General features: G+C 45.1%; 1 protein-coding gene across 1 annotated transcript in view; it reads right to left on the bottom strand.

Annotated features, from left to right (window-relative positions):
- LOC144769783 (DBH-like monooxygenase protein 2) overlaps window positions 1–22,551 on the bottom strand; it is a 183,025-nt gene that overhangs the window by 69,172 nt on the left and 91,302 nt on the right. The window contains exon 6 of the mRNA XM_078653967.1: window positions 4,712–4,814. Coding sequence (XP_078510093.1) covers window positions 4,712–4,814 — 103 coding nt within the window. The remainder of the gene's footprint in view (window positions 1–4,711; window positions 4,815–22,551) is intronic.

Below are 22,551 nucleotides of genomic sequence, written 5' to 3' on the forward strand. Positions count from 1 at the left end.
GGTTTTAGCCACAGTACATCATTTGTTAATTTTCTTTTTCTGCTCAACGCATTCCACATACAATATATATCAGGAAAAACAAATGGGGTTACCCAACTTTACAGATCATCTAGTCTATGTCGATGTGTTCTTGTGCCTCAATCATATATACATTGTATTCTAATGGGCACACAATGATTTTTCATTGTGGGATATGCTAATTAGTTAGCTACCTGATAAACTCTGTGGTAACTATTAATTTTCATCACATTTGTACCCATTGTGTTTGCTTGTTTATATGTGTGTTGGCGTTGATATCCAGCCCTAATTGGGTCTGCTCGACTATGAGATGTTAATTGACAGTGTGGTTTCGCCCTGAATGGGCTTACATGTTTATGTATCCATTATACAGTGTATAGGAGGGGGAGGGATATAGTCTTCCTGTCTGTCTGCCTCCATGTTCAGTATGGTGTTTATATGTTGCCAATCTGTACTATGCTCATTCTAAATGTACCCACAGCTCTTTATCGTTGTTTAGCCCTGTCGGTTGCATGCTTTGGAGATCAATGATGTATTTTGATTCCAATATCCTCAGGGCTCTGACTCCACCTCGTTCCTTCCTATCTAATTGATCTATGAGAAAGAAGGTCAGTAGGTCTCGATTGCTGTTATGGTGGGTTTCAAAGTATCGCGCCACTGGGTAATTCTTATCTCTGTTGGTTATAGCACGCATGTGCTCCAAGATACGTTTTTTTGCCGGGTTGATGGTACTCCCAAAAGAACCTCTTCTGGCAGGGGCACTCTAAACAGTAATCACAAAATCCGAGTTACAGTTTAGGAATTTAACAATATCTCTAGAGGGTCGTGAGTCATTTGGTTTCCCTTGGTATTTAGTCCTCTTCCTACTATATTTGCACGCCTTGCAATGCATGCAGGGGAAGAAACCTTGGATAGGTTTCGACTTCGATGGTTTAGGGGGATCCTCAAAATGACTTTTAATCAGATGGTCGCTGAGGGACTAACACCGTCTATACGTTATAGAGGGTTTGGGGGGCAGTCTATCCTTCATGACCTTGTCTGTTCTTAGGATATGCCAGTTTTTGTTAAAAATCTGGACCAACTCATTTGATCTCATGTTGTAGCCAGTAATCATCCTTATTACTGCCTCGGTTGTATTCTCCTTATTTTTGTTCTTCATAAGATCCTTTCTGTCTACGAGATCTACTCTACTAGACGTGTTAATTAGTAGTGCTTTAGAGTACCCTCTATCTTAGAACCTGTTTACAGCTTCATCCCGTGCTTGTGTGAAGTTGTTAGGGTAAATAACAATTTCTTTTTAAGCGTAGCAATTCTACAAAGGGGATGTTTCTTATCATGGATTTCGGATGGTGACTTGCCGCATCAACACCCAGCTCACCCGGTACCTGGAAGAGAACAAGAACCTCAACCCCTCCCAGTCAGGCTTCCGCAAGAACCACAGCACCAAGACCGCCCTCATCGCCGCCACAGACGACATCAGAGTCCTACTCGACAATGGCGAGACAGCAGCCTTCATCCTCCTGGACCTCTCCGCTGTCTTCGACACTGTCTGTCATCGCACACTACGCACAGGCCTCCACGACGCAGGGATCCGCGACAAGGCCCTGGAATGGATCACCTCCTTCCTCTCCGACAGAACCCAAAGAGTCCGCCTCCCTCCGTTCCACTCCGGAGTCACCAAGACCATCTGCGGCGTCCCGCAAGGATCATCCCTCAGCCCGACACTCTTCAACATCTACATGGCTCCACTCGCATGCATCGCCAGACTCCACGACCTCAACTTGATCTCGAATGCCAACGACACCCAGCTGATCCTCTCCCTCAACAAAGACCCCCTCACTGCCAAAGCCATCCTCCACCGGGTATGAGGGCCGTCGCCAAGTGGATGGAAGACAGCTGGCTCAAACTGAACACGGACAAGACAGGGATCCTCCGCCTGGGATGACTCCTGGTGGCCCACCTCTCTGGGCGCCACCCCAACACCAACCAACCACGCACGCAACCTGGGAGTCATCCTCGATTCTAAACTCACCATGGCCAACCAAATCAACGCAGTCTCCTCAACCTGCTTCTACACCCTCCGCATGCTCCGAAAGATCTTCAGATGGATCCCTACAGGCACACGAAAAACCGGCACCCACGCCCTCATCAGCAGCAGACTCGACTACGGCAACGCCCTCTATGCCGGAGCCCCAGCCAAACTCATCAGTAGACTTCAAAGATTCCAGAACGCCTGGGCACGCCTGGTCATCGACGTCCCCGCCAAGACCACATCACCCCCCACCTGAGAGACCTGCACTGGCTCCCCGTCACAAAAGAATCACCTTCAAACTCCTGACCCAGGCACACAAAGCACTCCACAACACCGGCCCTGTATACCTCAACAGCCGACTGTCATTCTACATACCCAACAAAGAACTTTGCTCAGCCGACCTCTCACTGGCCACCGTCCCACGGATCCACAGAACTTCCTCCGAGGGAAGATCCGTCTCCCACCTAGCCGCCAAGATCTGGAACGCCCTCCCTCTACACATACACAGACCTTCAGGAGACTACACAAGACCTGGCTCTTCGACCGCTAGCTGCAGCCACCCTCCCCAGCGCCTTGAGACCCTCACAGGTATGTAGTGTGCTCTATAAATCCTTGATTGATTGATTGAAGTATTTCCTTTTTATTACTACCTTATATGAATTCAAGTTATTCCATGATATTATGATATTCTGTATGTATCCATGTTGTGTATGCATATTAAATTTACTCTCAATAAAAAAAATTATGAAACAAAAAGGAAGCACAAAAAAACAAATTTAGGGCCAAATTTTAGATGATGCTTTCCTATATTTCAGATCTTGAACTTCTGTTTACTATGTCAGCACAAAAATTACTGAAGAGACCTAAGAAAAAAGCATCACGTTCCAGGTATGGTGAACTTTCTCTTGTTCATCATCCATAGATCTACAGATACAGACTGCACAATACATACTTTGATACCTGTGCACAGGTATTTATTTTGCCAGTACATTTTTGACATGTACGTTACTGTCTTAATCTTATGTAACTCTTACTGAATTGCCCCAAGTTAACCATTCTTCGCAATGCAGTACACTTTCACAGGGTCTATGTAAGGGTCCTCCAGTGTGTCAAATCTGCCTGTGGCATGCCGCTCCCAGTATTAGAATATATTCTTTGAAACTGTCCTTTTTATTGTATGTGCGTATGACAATATATTGAAAACTCTGACTAGATTTCTGAAATGTGTGGTCATGTCATTACCACGTTATTTCAGTCATAGACAATGAAAAATTAACAAATCGTCAATACAGTACAAGTACATAACATCTTTACAGTGATTAAAAACAATTCATTAAAAAAATGATTTACAAACTTGTGTAATAGCAACACTGGTATGATCGGAATAATAAAACTGTTTTATCCTAAGTATTGCATTTTTGTTTAATCAGCCTAGGTCCTCCTAGCTGCTCAGCCAGAGTGAGAAATGGTAATGGAATGTTGGTGTGACTGTGATGCGTGGAATGCCTGGGTGTCTGAGTGGATGTTTGGATGACAGTTGGAGATGGGCTGAGCAGCTAGGCAGGCTGCTCCTGGTGGGGCTGGTGTATGGCTGGACTAAGATTGATAATATCCTGACATGGATCTAACAAAGAAGATTTGAAACTACTCTACAAGGCTACCAGTGTCTCTATGCAGGGTACAACAAAAGCCATACAATACAATATTAAAAAATGTTATCTAACTGGCCTGGGAGTGGGGTGTTGACTAACTGGGAGTGGGCTAGGATTGTGGGGGCAGAAATAGATAACATTTTACTCCAAATTGTCCAAATACTCTATAGATGCGTAGCAATTGAAAAAATAATAACAGGGGATGAGTCAGTTCTACATACCCTGCACTGGTGGGCACCTAAGAGACGACATAGAGGACCATCCAATGTTTTTGCTGCTTATGATAATTTGACAAAAGAACAACATATGATCATCGGTTTCTTCACCCCTCTGCATGCAAGACAAATTTAGCTACCCCGAGGCTACCTTTCCGTTTGTCTGTAAATGTGGTGGGGGGAGTGTACCTAACCTAAACCTTAAGTAAAGGGTTTTTGTGAAAGGAGGTTCAATACTGTCCATTTAATTCTTGAAACAGTCAAATTGTGATGAAGACAATTCTGTAAGAGTGAAATATGTCTTCTTGGGCCAGTTTAACTGAAATCCAGAAGAGAGTCTTTTCACCTTAAATATGTGAAGACGTTATTTAATGGAGGACTTTGGAACCACAATCTATAAACAAATAGTTCCGGAAACTCGTGGAAAATGTCTCTTATATAAGAAGCACCATAATGACATACAAACGGATTAAAATACCTTCAAATATCAAAAGTGAAGTTTGCTTCAAATCGATGAAAGGCCATTTAAAGTGTTGTGCATCTTTTTATGTATGTATTTGTTTTTTGCATATGTATCCTAAATGGACACATTTTGACTTTTCACTTTGATGCAAAATAAATGCAGTAGTTTACCCTATTCAACAGTACATTCACAACCATGGAGTCTTGAGCATTATAACCAGGAATTATGAAGCCTATAAAGGAAGCAACATCTTTGATCTAAGTAATCTGTTCCTTTCCAAAGTAGAACATACACTTAAGGAAAGCGACAGATCCCACACTCAAGCACCTACCGCTTTGCAACATTACGTTGTTATAGTGGATTTCTAGTCTGACGTAGGTTGGAGCGAAACCTTTACCCAGTGGGATGCCAGCATTGCTGGGGAATGTGAATGCCTGGCAAGTAAAAAAAAAATCATTAGAACAAAAAAGGAGCCAAGAAATATGATGACCACATAACTGATATTTGAAAGATTTGCTTAGGCATTGATGTATCATTTATAAAACAGGAAAACAGTAAATATGACACACAAGGACATTTCAAATTAAAATAAATTGACACCAATATGTGACAGTTTGAATTGTGTAATACAAATCTAGCTACAAAGCAATGGGTGCAGAAGAGGATGGAGGTGTTTACAGTCCATAGTCAAGTTTTAGAAAATGAGACTGCTTTATAGGTAATAGTTAACAGTTGAAAGAGGATGCATTCTGGAGAGTGGTTTACAGCAAGAGTTGAACATCGAGGTAATTAGTATAGGAAAGAACTACAACTGCACCAGGAGGTCAAAGAACTCACAAGAAATAAGCAACAGAAAGAGGGCCACGAAGAGAGACAAGTAATGAGAGTTAATTCTCCTGTTTTCTAGCACAAAAACAGGAGATCACATGAAGGCCATCTCTAGACCTAGGATTTAACCACAAGCTCATAAGGATGAAACACTTCTACGTGGAAACGTTGCAAGAGGTCATCCAACTACTGAAGAATGGAGTCTGTATGGTCAAAATAGTTCGATGGGACATCTATCTACATTTCGCAATGAATCAAAGACCCAGAAAGTACCTAAGATATGTCATAGAGAAGGTGCACTATCATTTGAGGGTGCCACCCTTCGGTATAAAATCTACACCAAGGGTATTCATAAAATTTCTAGCGTCAGTAGCTGCAAGACAAGGCATACACGTCTACTCATACTTGGACAACTGGCTATTATTGGCAAACCTACAAGTGTCAACATGATATGCAAACTGTTACCCTGACATTTTACAAATTGTGATTTTCAATAAACCAGGATAAGTCTTTGCCATAGCCGTTCCCGGGAGCGATACTGAACTTAAGGACAGAAAGAGCCCACCCAGTGCCAAAGACAGCCAAGGCATTACCAGAATAAACGTGCCTATACCTTAAGGTCGGAAGGGTCAGTCCCTGACAGTGACAACAGAAATAAAGCTGATGGATATAATGGCATCATGCATACTGGTCACCATAGGCCATGCTCCCCCTGTGTCCATTACTAGAATGGATTAACAAAAATTTGTCAGGGGCCACTGGGATGTGGGATGAGCTAGTGGTGTCACTGAGAGGAATCAAAAGGAGATAAGCTTGTGGAGCACACACAACATTACTGTGGGGAAACCATTGGAACTACTAACAATTATAGCTCCAACAGTGACCATCAGCACAGATACTTCTCACACAGGATAGGGAAAACACAAAGAGAATCTAATGATCAGAGGTCTGTGTTACGGGATTCATGAGGCTCATTCTGAAAGTATCAGTGAATTGAGCAACTAGAGGAACACCTCCTCTCTGAATTAAATACACCTTAGAGTGTGCGACAAATATTGGTCTTATAAATCACATTAGACCTTCACTTAAATATTTTCACACATATAGGTCCTGACAAAAGCCAGTGTACTTCAATATCTGGCTGAAACATGTACACCTCACAGGATATTCTAGACATAATCTAATACCTATATATATCCACTCTCTTTTTTAATACTGCCAAGGACCCACCATTAAACTTACTCACTTCACTGCACTCTCACTATACAAAAAACCCCGCTCTGCTGTAGTCAGGGGTCGCAGCACATCCTAGGTGCACTCGGTACCTTAGGTGGGACTCGATAAAGCATGCCACCAACTAGGTTGGTGGGTGAGGGTCTTCATAAAAAACAAAGTGTGTTTCCTCCCAGACATAGGCCCCTAGCTTCCAGCCAATAGCTAGTTCTCATTGATAATAATATACTTCTGCAGGGGAAGTGAACTAGTCTACACTTCTTCCTCTCTCTCTCCCTTGTTTGTATTAGTAGAATTACTAGAATGGATTAACAACAAATTGTCACAGACCACTGGGAGGTGGGATGACCTAGTAGTGTGACAGAGAGGAATCAAAAGGAGATACGCTGGTGGAGCACACACCACATTACAGTGGGGAAACCATTGAAACTACTAACAGTTATAGCTCCAACAGGGACCATCAGCATAGATACTTCTCACGAAGGATGGGGAAAACACACGGTGAATCTATAGATCAGAGGTCTGTGTTACCCAATAGAAGAAGTGTAAAAACATAAACCATCTGGTACTCAAGACAGTGTTCCTAGCACTGAAGGCCTTTGAGGTAGAGGTGAAGGAAAAGACAGTATTAATCCAGACCAACAATACAACAATTCTTCCTCACCAATCTAGGAGGATTGAAATGTTTCCACCTGTCCCAACTAGCACAGGAGATATGGAGATGGGCAATTCAAAGAGACACAACACTGTAGGTGGTTCCCCTACCAGGCATACAAAATGTAGAATCAGGCAGGCTAACCATGTGCTCAAATGCATCCCTCGAGTGAGAGCTCTAGCAAGAGGCACTGGACAACCTTTTCAGGAGTAGGGGTCCTCCTAGCATGGACTTGTTTGCAAGCCCACGGATCACAAGATGACAACAATTCTTGTACAGGCACCCCACCCCTGATAATCTGTCTATATTCTTTTCAGAGACATTTGTGTATGCCTTTCTACTGATACCCCCAATATGAATGTTGCTAGACAAATTCAGACACTCATCCTTGGCACCAGGCAAACATGGTTCTTAGACCTTGAGGACATATCAGGACAGAGACACTTATAAATTCAGCACACACTTTCTTTGCAACACTGAAATTACTCCAGTTATTAGTCATATACTTAATGAATGGCGTAGTCACTAACACAAGTACAGGTTTAATATTTTGTACACTATGCATGCACACCTTTAACCAGCTACAAACTATTGATACGCTCTTCTAAATGCCCAGTTATGACCTATGCAGTGTAGGAATCCTCCTATCTGTCCCAAGCATTTCTCCAATCACCCATCCAGCACTTATAAATTCACTATACACTCTGTTTGTAATACTGTAATTATTCTAGTTACTGGTCATGAACTTGTGGAATGGCCTAGATACAAACACAAGTTCATCTATAATATTGTGTGCACTATCCAAGCAGATCTCTAACTATCTACATACTATTGATACACTCTTCAAAATACCCAGTTAGTACTCATGCAGTGTAGGAATCGTCCAGTCTGTCCCATGCACTTCTTTAATAACTTATCTACCACTATCTACATATCCTATCACTCCACCAATACGTAAGCACTTATACATTAAGTGTTCCCTCTGTTTGCAGCACTGTCATCTTTCCAGTTACTAGTGGTATTCTTATAAAAAATGACCTAGGCACCAACACAAGTACACATAAAATATTCTGTGCATAATCCCTACAAATCTCTAATACTTTGTCGGCCGCATTAAATACTGAAGTAGTACCCATGCAGCATAGGATACCTCCTGTCAGTCTCATGCAATTCATCAATCACCCATCCAGCACTATGCTCTTATTTTATAAGTTTGCCAATACCAAACACTTATGGGGCAGATTTAAAAGCACCCTGCGCCACCAATACGTCTTTTTTTGTAACATAGTGATGGCGCCAGGCACTCCTTCATATTTACAAGGAGAGGAAAAGCCACCCTGCATGCACTCTCCTTGTAAATACAACCCCTTCATACACAGAACTTTGCGCTGAAAGGGCTTTCCGTAGGTGTTGCTGTGGGTGTTCCCACGGTCAGCTCCTGTCTTGAAAGTTTCGGGGTGATTCGTCAAGCGAGGGCCGAGAAAATAGGGGGGTCCCTAAACACGTTTTACACATGTTAATTTCCATCGGAAATTTTGGACAAAGCTACAGCCCGAACTGCTGAACAGAATTACACCAAATTTCGCAAAAAGGTAGGTCTTGGTTCGGAAAGAGCCCGTTTTTAAAATGGTGTACATCCATTCAGTAGTTGCGGAGCAATTTAAAAAATGTTACTTTTCATATCTGAGCAACTCCTCCTGAGCACAAGCTTCACTCTGAATGGCTGACAACACTCCAAACCAGGAACTGTTGGCAGCCATCTTGTGACTCGGTAACCGAATTACAAGAAGAGATAAAAAAACGTGAAAAGCAAGAAAAAGGGGCATGGTAGAAAACTCCCTGACCCCTTAGGCCTGCTCAACGGGCCCGACAAGAACCCCCAGGCCCAAGAAAATAATTTCTTAAAATAATTTTGGCCGAATTCGCACGGAGTGCGTGAATCTGGACAAAATTATTTTAAAAACACAAAGCGTGGTCTCCCGCACTTCATTTGTTAAAAAGCCTCCAGGTGGGTCAGGCTCTGGGGGCAACACTATTTGTGGTGTGGGGGCCACCACTGCCCTGGGGACCACCACCTCCCTGGGGCTTTTTGATTCATGCACAGGAGGCAAGCGGCACCTTGCAGCTCCGGGGACTGTTGCCTCCCCGGGCATAATTAAAATAAGGGTGGGTGGGCCTTGTGGGCCCCCTAAGCCCCAGGGACCACCATCTCCCGGGGCCTTCAATAAATTAGGGTGGGGGGCCTCACAGGGGCTATAATTAATAATTATTGTTTGAGACCCCCACACTGCCCTTATTCAAACTGACTCCTGGCCCCAGGACCACCACCTCCCTGGGGCTTTAAATGCACAGGAGGGGGGCCAGGCGGCCCCCCTCCTGGAAACCTTGAAGGCCCTGAGGACCACCAATCCCAAGGCTGGCTCCTGCAATATCGCGAGATACCTGACCCCGGAACATTGCTGTTTTTTTATGGAAAACCTGCTCTCGCTTCAATGAAGCAATGAAGCAATGAAGCAAAGCAGGATTGCGTTTGAGCAAGGGGAGCTGTTTTCTCAGCAGTAAATTTCAAAGGTTTTTTAAATGCTAATTTCTAACTATAACGTCCCTGAAACCTGTGTTTTTTCAGTGAATTTCTAGGATTTTTTAAATGCTAATTTCTAACTATGCCTATAGAGGTAGGACATGTGCAGAAAGAAGAAGAAAAGCGCATAAAGAAGCAAGGGAAATGCAGAAAGAGGCAACAGAAGTCCAGAAAGAGGAAGAGAGATGCATAAAGAAGCAAGCTATATGCATACAGAAGCAACAGAGGTGCAGAAAGAGCCATGTTCCAAAGTCCTACTAAGCCCTGGGCACCTCCCAACTTTTTGCTGACTGGTACTGATGGTAACTTACCCTGACTGACCCTGGGGTCTGCCAAACCAGGCCCGGAGCCTATGCTATCCTGAAAGACACTTAGAATTCATTGAAAACAACTACATACACTAGGGTACAGTATAGGTTGGGATACCCCTGTGATTGCCAAGACCCTAGTACATAATAGGGCAGGGGGATTAAGGCTACCTCTAAGTCTGTAGCATATAATAGGGCATGGCAGTTTAGAGGCCAGCAGCCCTTTTCTGCACTTGCATGTGTGCACTGCTGAGCCTGAGGTCAGTTTAAAAGTAGCCCTGTGTGTGCAGAAAGAGGCAAAAAAAGTGCAGAAAGAAGCAACAGAAGCATAGAAAGTAGCAAGAGTGGTTTGCACACCATTAGTACGAATTCAACACCCTCATTTAGCAATAAGTAACAGGTAACCATTCTTTTTTTGCAGAGGGCCTTCCACCACCATGTAACACTTGTCACTGCATTTTTGGTAACGTTTGAGCTAGAAACAAGGCTTTTTTTAATCAAATTTGCAGATTAGGCGGCAGATGATGGATTTTGTAGCTAATGCGGAAAATGTATAATTGTGATTAAGTCTGTGCATCCAAACAATTGTATAATTCCAGTGGCCCTGCTCATACCTCTGACTAGGTCCAGAAGTTCTCCTAACTGATTCCTTCTTTTTTTGTCTCATTGAGTTCCTAAATTATGTTTCTATAGAAATGAGGAAGACTAAACCTGAGGTTACCACTCCACAACACAGACTACCATACCACATAATTACTCTCCATAACACATAATCCCACTCTGCATAATTCCTACACTACACTACACTAAATACCATAGGGCAGATTTATGTTGGTCATGCGCCACGTTTGCGTCACGCAACTGCGGCGTAAACATGGTGCATCCCTACGACCCATTTACAACGTGACGCATCTAGGCAGATGTAAAGCCCTGCGCCATATGTGGGCTTTCCGACGCAGGGTGGGCGTTCCGGGGCAGGTGCGCCTCGCAAAAGTGGCTGAGTGAAATCTATAAGATTTCACTCAGTCACTTTCAGGCCAATGCTGCGTCAAAACCCTGCGCCTGCTTGAAGCAGGCGTAAGGCTTGACGCAACATTGGACAGATAGGGCACCCCCGAGCATTGCTGGAGCTGCATCGCGCTTGCGACGCAACTCCAGCAATGCGCCACCTTTACGGCACAGATGCGTGACGCATCTGTGCCGTTTTTGCCCCATGGTGCGCCGCATTGTAAATGCAAAAACACAGTTAATGGACAGAATGTAGAACAATGTCCTACATTCATCCCAGTACAAGGATCTGGGCCTAAATCCATCGTTTTTTGCACTTCACACCACCCTGGGTTAGACACAGGCTATATGCAAATCAGCTCTGACCCTGTGCCTCATGGGAACAGTCCAGTCCGAACTACCAAGCCATGTCTTTCCCAAACCGGAATCAAGCATCCAAGGACCAGTTTCTGGCTATCAGCCTTCATCAGCCTGGATAGCTTGACTCCAGTGGTGTGGAGAGCCTGGGACTCACGTCTGAGCATGCCCAGCCCACTCGGGGTGAAAATTGCAAAAAACACAGTTGATGGACAGAATGTAGAACAATGTCATACATTCATCCAAGTACAAGGATCTGGGCCTAAATCCATCGTTTTTTTTGCACTCCACACCACCCTGGGTTAGACACTGGCTATATGCAAATCAGCTCTGACCCTGTGCCTCATGGGAACAGTCCAGTCCGAACTACCAAGCCATGTCTTTCCCAAACCGGAATCAAGCATCCAAGGACCAGTTTCTGGCTATCAGCCTTCATCAGCCTGGCTAGCTTGACTTCAGTGGTGTGGAGAGCCTGGGACTCACGTCTGAGCATACCCAGCCCACTCGGGGTGAAAATTGCAAAAAACACAGTTGATGGTCAGAATGTAGAACAATGTCATACATTCATCCCAGTACAAGGATCTGGCCTAAATCCATCGTTTTTTTGCACTCCACACCACCCTGGTTTAGACACTGGTTATATGCAAATCAGCTCTGACCCTGTGCCTCATGGGAACAGTCCAGTCCGAACTACCAAGCCATGTCTTTACCAAACCTGAATCAAGCATTGTAAATGCGGCGCACCATAGGAGGCAGAGCTGCGGCGCAAAATAACTGGTGCACCCTGGGGATGCGCCAGTTATCATAAATCTGCCCCCATATACTTTCTACCCACATAATTTCACTGCACAACATACCACATAATTCCACTGCACACAAAGTACATCCACACCACTCCCAAACACATTAGTAACATACTTTTTCATTTACAACGCCATTAGCTCTAACTCTTGCAAATGCGAGACCTATTACATTACAAATGCTTCTCTAACTGGTAGTCACGTTTGCATAGTGGTGGAGAAAAGGGGCTTGGCCTCCAACAGGCGATCAGGAATTCTGCTGCGAAGGACTTTCAGGAGGTACCAGGAGGGCTACTTGGCAGCCACAGTCCCTGAGGAGGAAAGTGTACTTCATCCACCAAACAGTACTCTGCCAGGAGGCGCATTTGCAGAGTGTTGTTGAAAGGTTATCATGGCCTCCAAAGACCTCTCAGCAATCCCATTATGTGGGATTTACTGGAGGCAACAGAAGGGGTAGTTGGCCCCCTATGTCAACCTTGGTGGCCAACTATCCCTCCTTTTACCTCCAGTAAGTTCCACATCGCAGGATTGCTAAATTCTCATAGCAGGCCACACCCCCTTTCCCCACCACTCTGCAAACGCACTTCCCTGCGCACTCTTGGATGAAGAATAAAGTCTGTTTCGCTGCTGCGGGTACTTAGGGGCCAACTAGCCTACCTGATACCTCCAGTATGCCCCAGATAGTGGGATTACTGAAAGTGGACACCGGCCATGTCCCCTTTCTCCACCACTCTGCAAATGCGCCTCCTGGCGCGTTCTGGATTTGGGGATTAAGTCTCCTTGAATCCTGAAGGTCAATAGTAGGGGCCAATTAGCCCACCAGGTAACTTCAGTAAGCCCCACACAGCTGGATTGCTGGGTGTGTCCAAGGCCCCACTCCCTTTTTACACCACTCTCCAAATGCACCTCCTAGCGCACCGCTGGTGGGGCAATGAGGTCCTCTTGTGTCCTGAGGACCTCAGGACTAAAATGGACTTCATTCTCTGAGAAGTTGTGCGCCAGGAGGTGTGTTTGCAGAGTGGTGTAAACAGGGGGCGTGACCTCGTAATTGGTCTTGGTTCAAGGAATTGCCTTTGTGTGATTTGGTGAAAATCATTTCTGTAGTTGCTGAGAAATATAAAGAAATTCCCATGTTGTTTATATATGGACGCGGTGGATCCGGGACCCCTCTCGATCCCATGCTGAGATCTGATTGGCTACGAACATCTCAAAACAGGAAGTGTTGGCAGCAATCTTGTGACTCAGTTGAAGACAAAATTGATTTTTTAAAAAGAACAGGGATCTGGGTAGAAAAGCCTGACCCCCTAGGCCTCTCGAGTGGGTCCCACAGGGACCCGCCAGGGCCAAAATCCATAACTCTGGCCGAAATACCCCCAAAAATTCAGCGCAGGCTCCTGTGCTTAGTTTAAGCACAGGCCAACTAGCCCACCAGGAACCTCCAGTATGCACCAGGAGGCTGCCTTGCAGAGAGGTGTAAAAAGGGTGTGGCCTATTTACACGTCTCTGCAAGGCAACCCCCTGGCACGTTTGCAGAGGGGGAACTACTTACCCTTGAATACTGGGGGTCCCTGGGGGCCAACTAGTCCACCAGGAACCTCCAGTATGCGACTGGGGGCTGCGTTGCAGAGAGGTGTAAAATGGGGCGTGGCCTTTTTACACGTCTCTTCAAGGCAGCCCCCTGGCACATACTGGAGGTTCCTGGTGGGCTAATTGGCCCCCAGGGACCCCCAGTATTTAAGGGGAATTATTTTCCCCTCTGCAAATGCGCCAGGGGGGCGCATTTGCAGAGTTGTGCCTTAATTTTATTGGGGGGATCGGCAAGGTACGAGTACCTCGCGATTAAAAAAAAAAAAAAAAAATTGGGGGGGACTTGGGGGTCCTTGTGGGACCCCCTAAGCAGGCCTAGGGGGTCAGGGTGTTTCTACCCTGCCCCCTTTTCGTGTTTTTCGCGTTTCTTTTTCTGTTTTCTTGTGCCTCGGTTCTACCGAGGCACGAGATGGCTGCCAACACTTCCTGGTTTGGAGTGTTGACAGACAGTTGACAGCCAATCAGCATGCAGCTCGTGCTCGGGAAGGTACGCTTACTGTACAGACTTCTGAAATCTGTGCCTAGATATCGCTATGATTTTACTTTTGATTTTCTCAGGAACTACTGAACGGATTTACACCATGGCTAAAGGTCCCTAGGGAATATTGCATGGGGAAAACATGTTTTGGGACGCCCCTTTTTTCTCGGCCCCCACTTGATGAATCACCTCCAAACTTTCAGGGAAAGAGCGGCGCCAAGCAGGCCATTTTCTTGGAGAAATTCATGAAGATTCGTCCACCAGCGCCAAAGTTATCCCAAATAGAATGTTGTGTTTCCTATGGAAACTAGGTCCTAACTATATCTACCTACTGGCGACCACCAGTAGGTATTATATATATATATTACCTACTGGCGGTCGCCAGTAGGTATATATAGTTAGGATTTTTTCTCTATGGGATTTTTGAAAATTCTATGTCTAATAACTTTGGCGTTTGTGGACGGAATTGGCTGAAATTTTCAGGAAAATGGCACATTTTGTTTCTGAGCAGCCCCTGAAAATTGGGGGGGGTTTCGTCCAGGGGGGGTCGAGAAAAAAGGGGGGTCCCAAAACGTGTTTTTAACATTGAGTTTTCCATAGGGCGGTTGGCCTCACTTTTAGCCCGAACGGCTGAATGGATTTGCACGAAACTTGGCAAAATTGTAGGGACTGGTAGCCCGATGTGCCTTTTGTAGGTCTCAATATATGTGCTCCAGTGGATTTTGAGAAATTAACGTTTAAAAAAAGATATATATCTGTAACAGCGGACCGGGCAGCGTCCCAGGACGCGTACTTTTCGCGCAACGGAGCTTTGTGAAGCGAAGCTGATTGGTTCTCCGGCGTCTGTCAACATTCCAAACAGTCCGTAGCGGCCGCCATCTTGTCTCTCGGTAGGATCGAGAGACAAGAGGAGGTCAAAACAAAGGGGGAAATAACTATAAGGGGGCATAGTAGATCCTCGCTGACCCCCTAGGTTTGATGTGGAGGTTTTAAAAGGGCCCCGCGGGGCAAAAAAAAATAATAATAATAATAATCGAACGGCTGAATGGATTTGCACGAAACTTGGCAAAATTGTAGGGACTGGTAGCCCGATGTGCCTTTGCTAGGTCTCAATATATGTGCTTCAGTGGATTTTGAGAAATTAACGTTCAAAAAAAGATATATATCTGTAACAGCGCACCGCTTCGCGTACTTTTCGCGTTACGGAGGTTTGCGAAGCGAAGCTGATTGGCTCTCCGGTGTCTGTAAACATTCCAAACAGTACGTAGCGGCCGCCATCTTGTCTCTCGGTAGGATCGAGAGACAAGAGGAGGCCAAAGCGAAGGGGCAAATGACCATAAGGGGGCATAGTAGATCCTCGCTGACCCCCTAGGTTTGATGTGGAGGTTTTAAAAGGGCCCCGCGGGGCAAAAAAAAAAATAATAATAATAATCGAACGGCTGATGACCATAAGGGGGCATAGTAGATCCTCGCTGACCCCCTAGGTTTGATGTGGAGGTTTTAAAAGGGCCCCGCGGGGCAAAAAAAAATAATAATAATAATAATCGAACGGCTGAATGGATTTGCACGAAACTTGGTAAAATATTAGGGACTGGTAGCCCGATGTGCCTTTGCTATGTCTCAATATATGTGCTTCAGTGCATTTTGAGAAATTAACGTTCAAAAACAAGATATATATCTGTAACAGCGCTCCGCTTCGCGGAGATAAAATTATATGTGTATTACCTAGCTGTTGCTAACACCAGTTAGCGACGGCTAGTAGGAGATAGCGACCATCTTGGGTCCCACTTTGCATGTGAGTGATATTTATCACTAATGACATGCAAAGTGGGCATGCCAAGATGTTAGCGACTGGAAACAGTCGCTAACATCGCTATCTCCTATTATCAACTTTTGGAAATATTCGAGATAAGCGCGAATATCTCCAAAAAGTAACAGCTGCCCTGAGCAGTTCTTAGCCATGTTATCCAATGGGAGGTGGATAACATGGCTAAGAGCATTAGCTCGGTAATGCATGAATATCGCGGAGTTTTCAGCGACATTAATGCATTGCGCTCGTTTTTTATCGTATTTGCGATAAACCTTGATAATAGCAAGGTTTATCTGCGATAATTTCTGACGGTAAAAAAATCTTTGCAATGCATCGTTAGGGATAAATATCGCTTAACTTTGGTAATATGCCCCAACGTCTGTTAACGTTCGATTCGAAGGAAATCAGGAATTGTTGAAAAACATTGTGTGCGCCATCTTGTCTTTTTTCAAATGCCACACTTTTGTCGTGCACGGCAGCCATTTTAGATGCCTTGACCAGATCCACTCTGTGAACGCTGTCGATCCTTACCATGGCTCCCCACCCTCGCAAGCATCTCCCCCAGGCAGTGGTCACCCCCGCTCTCTGTTTTATGCATGGGTAATAAACCTCCCCCCATCTGCGCTGTTCTTCCCTGAGAATCACACCCTGTGCCCGCCCGACACCTCCCTTTCGCCCTATTCACTACCGCACCCTCTGACACTCCTTTTCCTCTGTGTCCGATTGTCCAGGCCGGTCCTAGGCTATCAGCTAGCCCTGCAGATGTAGTTTATGGCCACAGCTGTAAAGAATCACCCGTCTTCAAAGGAGTTATAGTAGATCAAGGCCCACACTCGATGAGATCCGTCACAGCAGAAGCGTTGCTATTATCTGAAAACCATCCTGTATTGTGATTGGGGAGGGGACCGAGCCTGAAGCGGAAGATTCCAGGAATGACTCTTTGTACATCAAAGTTTTTACAATTATGTGTCACATTAAAAATATATAGCACTCCGACAAAGTAGTAAGATTATAAAACTTTAATAATTTATAAATATATACAAGAAAACAAAAATAGTAATAACATATAAACATTTTTAGAGAAAAACAACGAAGTAGCGGTCGGCTGTGCGAATAGTCCCAACGCAGCACAACGTCCAGATTTCCGGCGTGGGGCGTCGCGGGGGGTGGGTGATCAGTAGCAAACTGTTGTGCGAATAGTTCCAAGGCAGCAGAACGCGCCGAAATCTAGATGACACAAAAGTGATGTCTAGTAAGTTGCCACCCAGCAAATAACGGCGTGGGGCGTCGCGGGGGGTGGGTCATCAGTAGCAAACTGTTGTGCGAATAGTTCCAAGGCAGCAGAACGATGGCACCAAGGTGATGTCCAGTAAGTTGCCGCACTGGTTTTGGTATCCTACAATGCTGCTCCGAATAACGGCGTGGAGCGCCCCGGGGGAGGCGGCGTGAACGGGCCTCTCCAGGTGGAGTCTCGTCTGTTGTAGTGGGGCGCCCCTTTACCGTTTCAGTTGCCATTCCGTCCGCTTTTGGTCCACTGTGTCAAAATCCGCCATTCAGCTGAGTTGCGCCCACTCTTGCGGTGCAGCGATAGGTGGCTGTCACAGGACTCTCAAAATGGCGGCAGGCTGTTTCCTTTTTGGGCCTGGTCCACTGAAATGGCCCTGGGACACCTTGGAAATCGGACGCTTGTCTGCTAGGTCTTGGACCCCATTCTCGAAAGCGTCCCCTCCGCCTTGAGAATTCATCAAAAGTTTTGGGGGCCCCGACTCCTGCAGGCTTCTGGTGGGGAGCGGCTGCCATGATTGCTCGCGGAATGACCACGACGGAGCTACGAGATGGTGGTGCTCTCATGGTGACGCCAGCTTCAGTCTGAAACATCCAGAAACAAGGTGGGGCTTTCATCGTTTGGGGGGAAAAAAAAGTTTTCATCCAATGAAAAGTGTTGTTTTTAGGTCATATGATCAAGCCTTCCATCATTAGGAAACCAAAAGTAAAATGAACCAATGAAAAGTTTTATAAACAAGTCACATGACCTGTTATGCGGCATAGGGTATAAAATGCGGAGAAAATACGTTGGCACGTGAGGCGGCGTCAGTAGCGGACCGATGTGCGAATAGGCCGAAGGCAATACAACGCGCCAAGATCCGGATGGCATCGAGGTGGTGTCATAGTTGAGAGTTCTGAGCAGCGGTTGTAACACTGTCTGAAGCTTATTTGCAGCTGCTGCAGCTTCACTACGCGCCAAGATCCGGATGGCACCGAGGTGGTGTGTAGGAAGTTGCCGCACTGGTGTGGCCATCCTACAATGCTGAAAGTCGGCGTGGGGCGCCCCGTTGGCCTGTGAGTTTGCGTCAGTAGCGGACCGATGTGCGAATAGGCCGAAGGCAGCACAACGCGCCAAGATCCGGATGGCACCGAGGTGGTGTCTAGTAAGTTGTCGCACTTCTGTGGCCATCCTACAATGTTGAAAGTCGGCGTGGGGCGCCCCGTTGGCCTGTGAGATGGTGTCAGTAGCGGACTGATGTGTGAATGGGGCCAAAGGCAGCGCAACAATATTTTCTACTATATTTCCGGTGTAGAAGAGACCACAAGGCGCTGAGATGCCAAGATCCGGATGGCACCGAGGTGGTGTCTTGCAAGTTGTGGTACTGGTGTGGCCATCCTACAATGCTGAAAGTCGGCGTGGGGCGCCCCGTTGGCCTGTGAGATGGCGTCAGTAGCGGACCGATGTGCGAATAGGCCGAAGGCAGCACAACAATATTTTCTGACTGACACCACAAGGCGCTGAGATGCCAAGATCCGGATGGCACCGAGGTGATGTCTAAGTTGCGGACTGGTGTGCGAATGGGGCCAAAGGCAGCGTAACAATATTTTTTGTATGGAAGATACCACTAGGCGTTGAGATGCCAAGATTCGGATGGCACTGAGGTGATGTCTAGCAAGTTGGTGTGGTCATCCTACAATGCTGAAACTCGGCGTGGGTCACCCCATTAGCCTGTGAGATGGCGTCAGTAGCGGACCGATGTGCGAATAGGCCGAAGGCAGCACAACGCGCCAAGATCCGGATGTCACCGTGGTGGTTTCATAGTTGAGAGGCACTTCATCTGCAGTGGGGCGCCGAGATCCGGATGGCACCGAGGTGATGTCTAGCAAGTTGCTGTACTGGTGTGGTCATCCTACAATGCTGAAACTCGGCGTGGGTCGCCCCATTAGCCTGTGAGATAGCAGTTCTTTGGATTTGGGCCTGGCTCGTCTGCTGTAGTGGGGCGCCCCTTTACCGTTTCAGTTGCCATTCAGCTGAGTTTCGGCTGCTCTTGATGCTACAGCGACAGGCGGCTGCAACAGGACTCTCAAAATGGCGGTCTGTTCTTTGGATTTGGGCCTGGTCCACTAAAATGGCCCTGGGACACCTTAGAACTCGGACGCTCGATTTTGTTTTCCTTTCCTGTACATGCAAAAAAAGGTAAATGCCCGGTACGTTACACGCTTCATCTGCCACGATGAACTCTCTAGAGGAACCGAAAAAAAATATAGTTGTGGTAACTATACCATGCATCGTCATATGGAGAGGTGGCAACAATTAATTATAGTGCTGCATAAAAGAGAGATTTGGAGGAGAACCCCTGACCTGCTAGTACATTCATCAAAGAAGTGGCACTGAGAGCTTCAGAGGCAAGGGAAACGGTCCCAAATATTTAGAAGAACTTTGGAAAGATTAAAATGACATGTTTAGATTGTGGCAAATTTATTTCATGTGGACATCTGAGTGTTACTCTAATAAATACAGCATATGAACATCATCATAGTCGATGGTTGGTAGAGACATTTTGACTATATCCTGGACCTGCCCGTCCTCGCCCAAAATGGCGCCAGAATAAATGGGACTCGTAACTCCTTGTTGTGTACTGGTTGCAGAACCTTGAAATCACGAGATACGTATGCAGTTTTGAAGCACATGGCGGGCGGGGACGAGAATTGATTGAATATTTCGACATCCCTATTGATATTAAGTTCTGATGTGTTATTGATTACTGTACTGTTGAAAGTTCGAATTAACGTCACCCATGGTACTTGCCCGCAAATGTATATCTAGATAATTTTATTGTAACTGGCCCTGTCGTATTTTAATTATAAAATGTACGTCCACCGATTCCGTAACTGTTAGACACCTTAGTTCTTGCAACCTAATGGCCCGCCCGTTACGTTCCTCTACAGTGTAAATGTCTATTTATCATATACGATTACAGTTTGCTCCGTGGCCGGCCCACGTGGTTATAGGCTCGTATTTGTATAATGAAATTTTCACAATAAAGGTTTTTAAAAGAAAACATGGTAGTAGTATATACATTGGTAAAGTTTTTAATAATAGTCACTGTTTTAGAATCATTAAAAGGCAAGTGAAATAAAGCAGACCAATTACATGAAGGGTAAAAGGTATAATACGAAGGAACGCAGTAAAGATAAATGGTCAAGGGCTGTTGTGTTTTCTATTCCTGCAACATAAAGTGATCGATAAGAATCTCATATTCAGGCGTATCGGCGACTAAGACAGCAGGTCGACCCTCTTTTGCTCAACGGCTCCGTCATGGGACGAAGAAACGCTCTTTTTCTCGAAAAAAGAATATATTTTACTTGCAGGACAGTTGTAAAATTTCCGGGAAAGTACATTAGCCTGGAACATTATAACATATATTTAAGAAAAAATAATGTTCGGAAGTAATGAAAAGCGTAATTTTTAGGTCATATGATCAAGCCTTTCATCATTACAATAAGAAAAGTAAAATGAACCAATGAAAAGTTTTATTAACAAGTCACATGACTTGTTATGCTTACGTTACGCGCTGCGCGCCCCGGATGACTTCCGGATGCGCTAACGCGGCGCGTCATATGACGCATTACGCGACAACGCAGGTACAGAATATAGTCAAAATGTCTCCACCAACCAGCGGTCGGAACACAACCCCTTTCAGCAGGCTAAATAGTTCTGTTAAATGACAACAGAAGGGACAGGCAACAAGAACCATCAGTCAAAGAGGGGAGGGCTAGTTCTTCTCTACCGGGTTACATTGGGGCGCTACCGGAACTGATCGAATTGGTAGTCTACAGTGTTTCTGGATGTTTCAGACTGAAGCTGGGGTTAGCATGAGAGCAGCACCATTTCGTAGCTCCGTCGTGGTCATTCCGCAACCAATCATGGCAGCCGTTCTTTATCGTTATTTTGGGCGGGGTGGGTGGCGGAGCAGAGCTGTTTTGCAGCCATCATTGTGTGGAGTTCAGTTCATCTCACTAGTTTTGTATTTGTCATGAGGGGTTGTTCCTAATGTTTCTATTTTAGCGAGGTCAAAAAGAGATCCCATTAGTGGCCTACTGATTTTGCTCGATTCCTTTTCTTTTTTTTACACGATTTTTCGTTATCTGCAAAGACTAAACAGAGTATTGCGACTCTGTGTTTGTTTGTAAATAGAGAATGAACCAAAGAGAACTAATTCTAAAACAGTAAATACTTGGATAACAATGAATCAAATGGAGAGAGAAGCAGGCACGACGGATTACAATGGGGGCAAAGACCTGCGTTAACTACCTTTCACTATCTGCAAAGAGAGAGTACTCCTAATAGAAATGAGGGGGGGGGGCACCATTCAAAGCAGATCAGTGTGCATAAACACGAAAATGTTTTCACTTACCACGTACTTGACATTCGACAGCTTATGATATTTGCTATTAAAAAACCATTGAAATTCACTGAAAAAACCATAGGTTATAGACCATATATAGTTAGGAATTAGCATTTACAAAACCTTGAAAATTCACTGAAAAAACCATAGGTTATAGACCATATATAGTTAGGAATTAGCATTTAAAAAACCTTATTTTACTCACACAAAACCATTGAAATTCCATATATAGTTAGTTGCACTAACTATATATCGCGCACCTGCAATCCACTGCTGATGATGTCACATATTACATCATTCATGACATGGTCAGTGACATCACTGATGACATCACTGATGACATCTCAAATGACATCACTGATGACATCACTGATGACAACATCCAGTGACTGTATGTTTCTGTAAAGTTAAAATGTGTCTTACATATTGAAGAATGAGTGGAAGTATAAGTGTCTGGACAAAGGATTTAGTAGGTGCATGACTGAATGCATGAGTGAGTGATTAAATGTGTCTCACTGAGTGCATGGGTTAGTGACTAAAGTGTCTTAATTTGTGCATCATTATGTCTGTTGTTCTGTAAACTGCTGCATGTTTTGATCAGTAGCTATATGATTAACTATATGGGTTACTGATTGATTGTCCAAGTATTTGTATGGGAGACTGAGTGTGTGTGTGGCTGGCTGGGAGGTGTGTGACTCTGTGCAGATCAATGTGTACTTGTATCAATGATTGTATAGCAAGGTAAGTATGTGTTAGTATATGTTTGAAAATGTAAGGTGCTCTATGTTTAACTGTATAGACAAGAAAATGGAAGTGTCATTGATTCTTTACAGGACTGACTAGGTGTGTGA

Source organism: Lissotriton helveticus, chromosome 7 (assembly GCF_964261635.1).
Source record: "Lissotriton helveticus chromosome 7, aLisHel1.1, whole genome shotgun sequence".
In the NCBI taxonomy this organism is placed as follows: domain Eukaryota; kingdom Metazoa; phylum Chordata; class Amphibia; order Caudata; family Salamandridae; genus Lissotriton; species Lissotriton helveticus.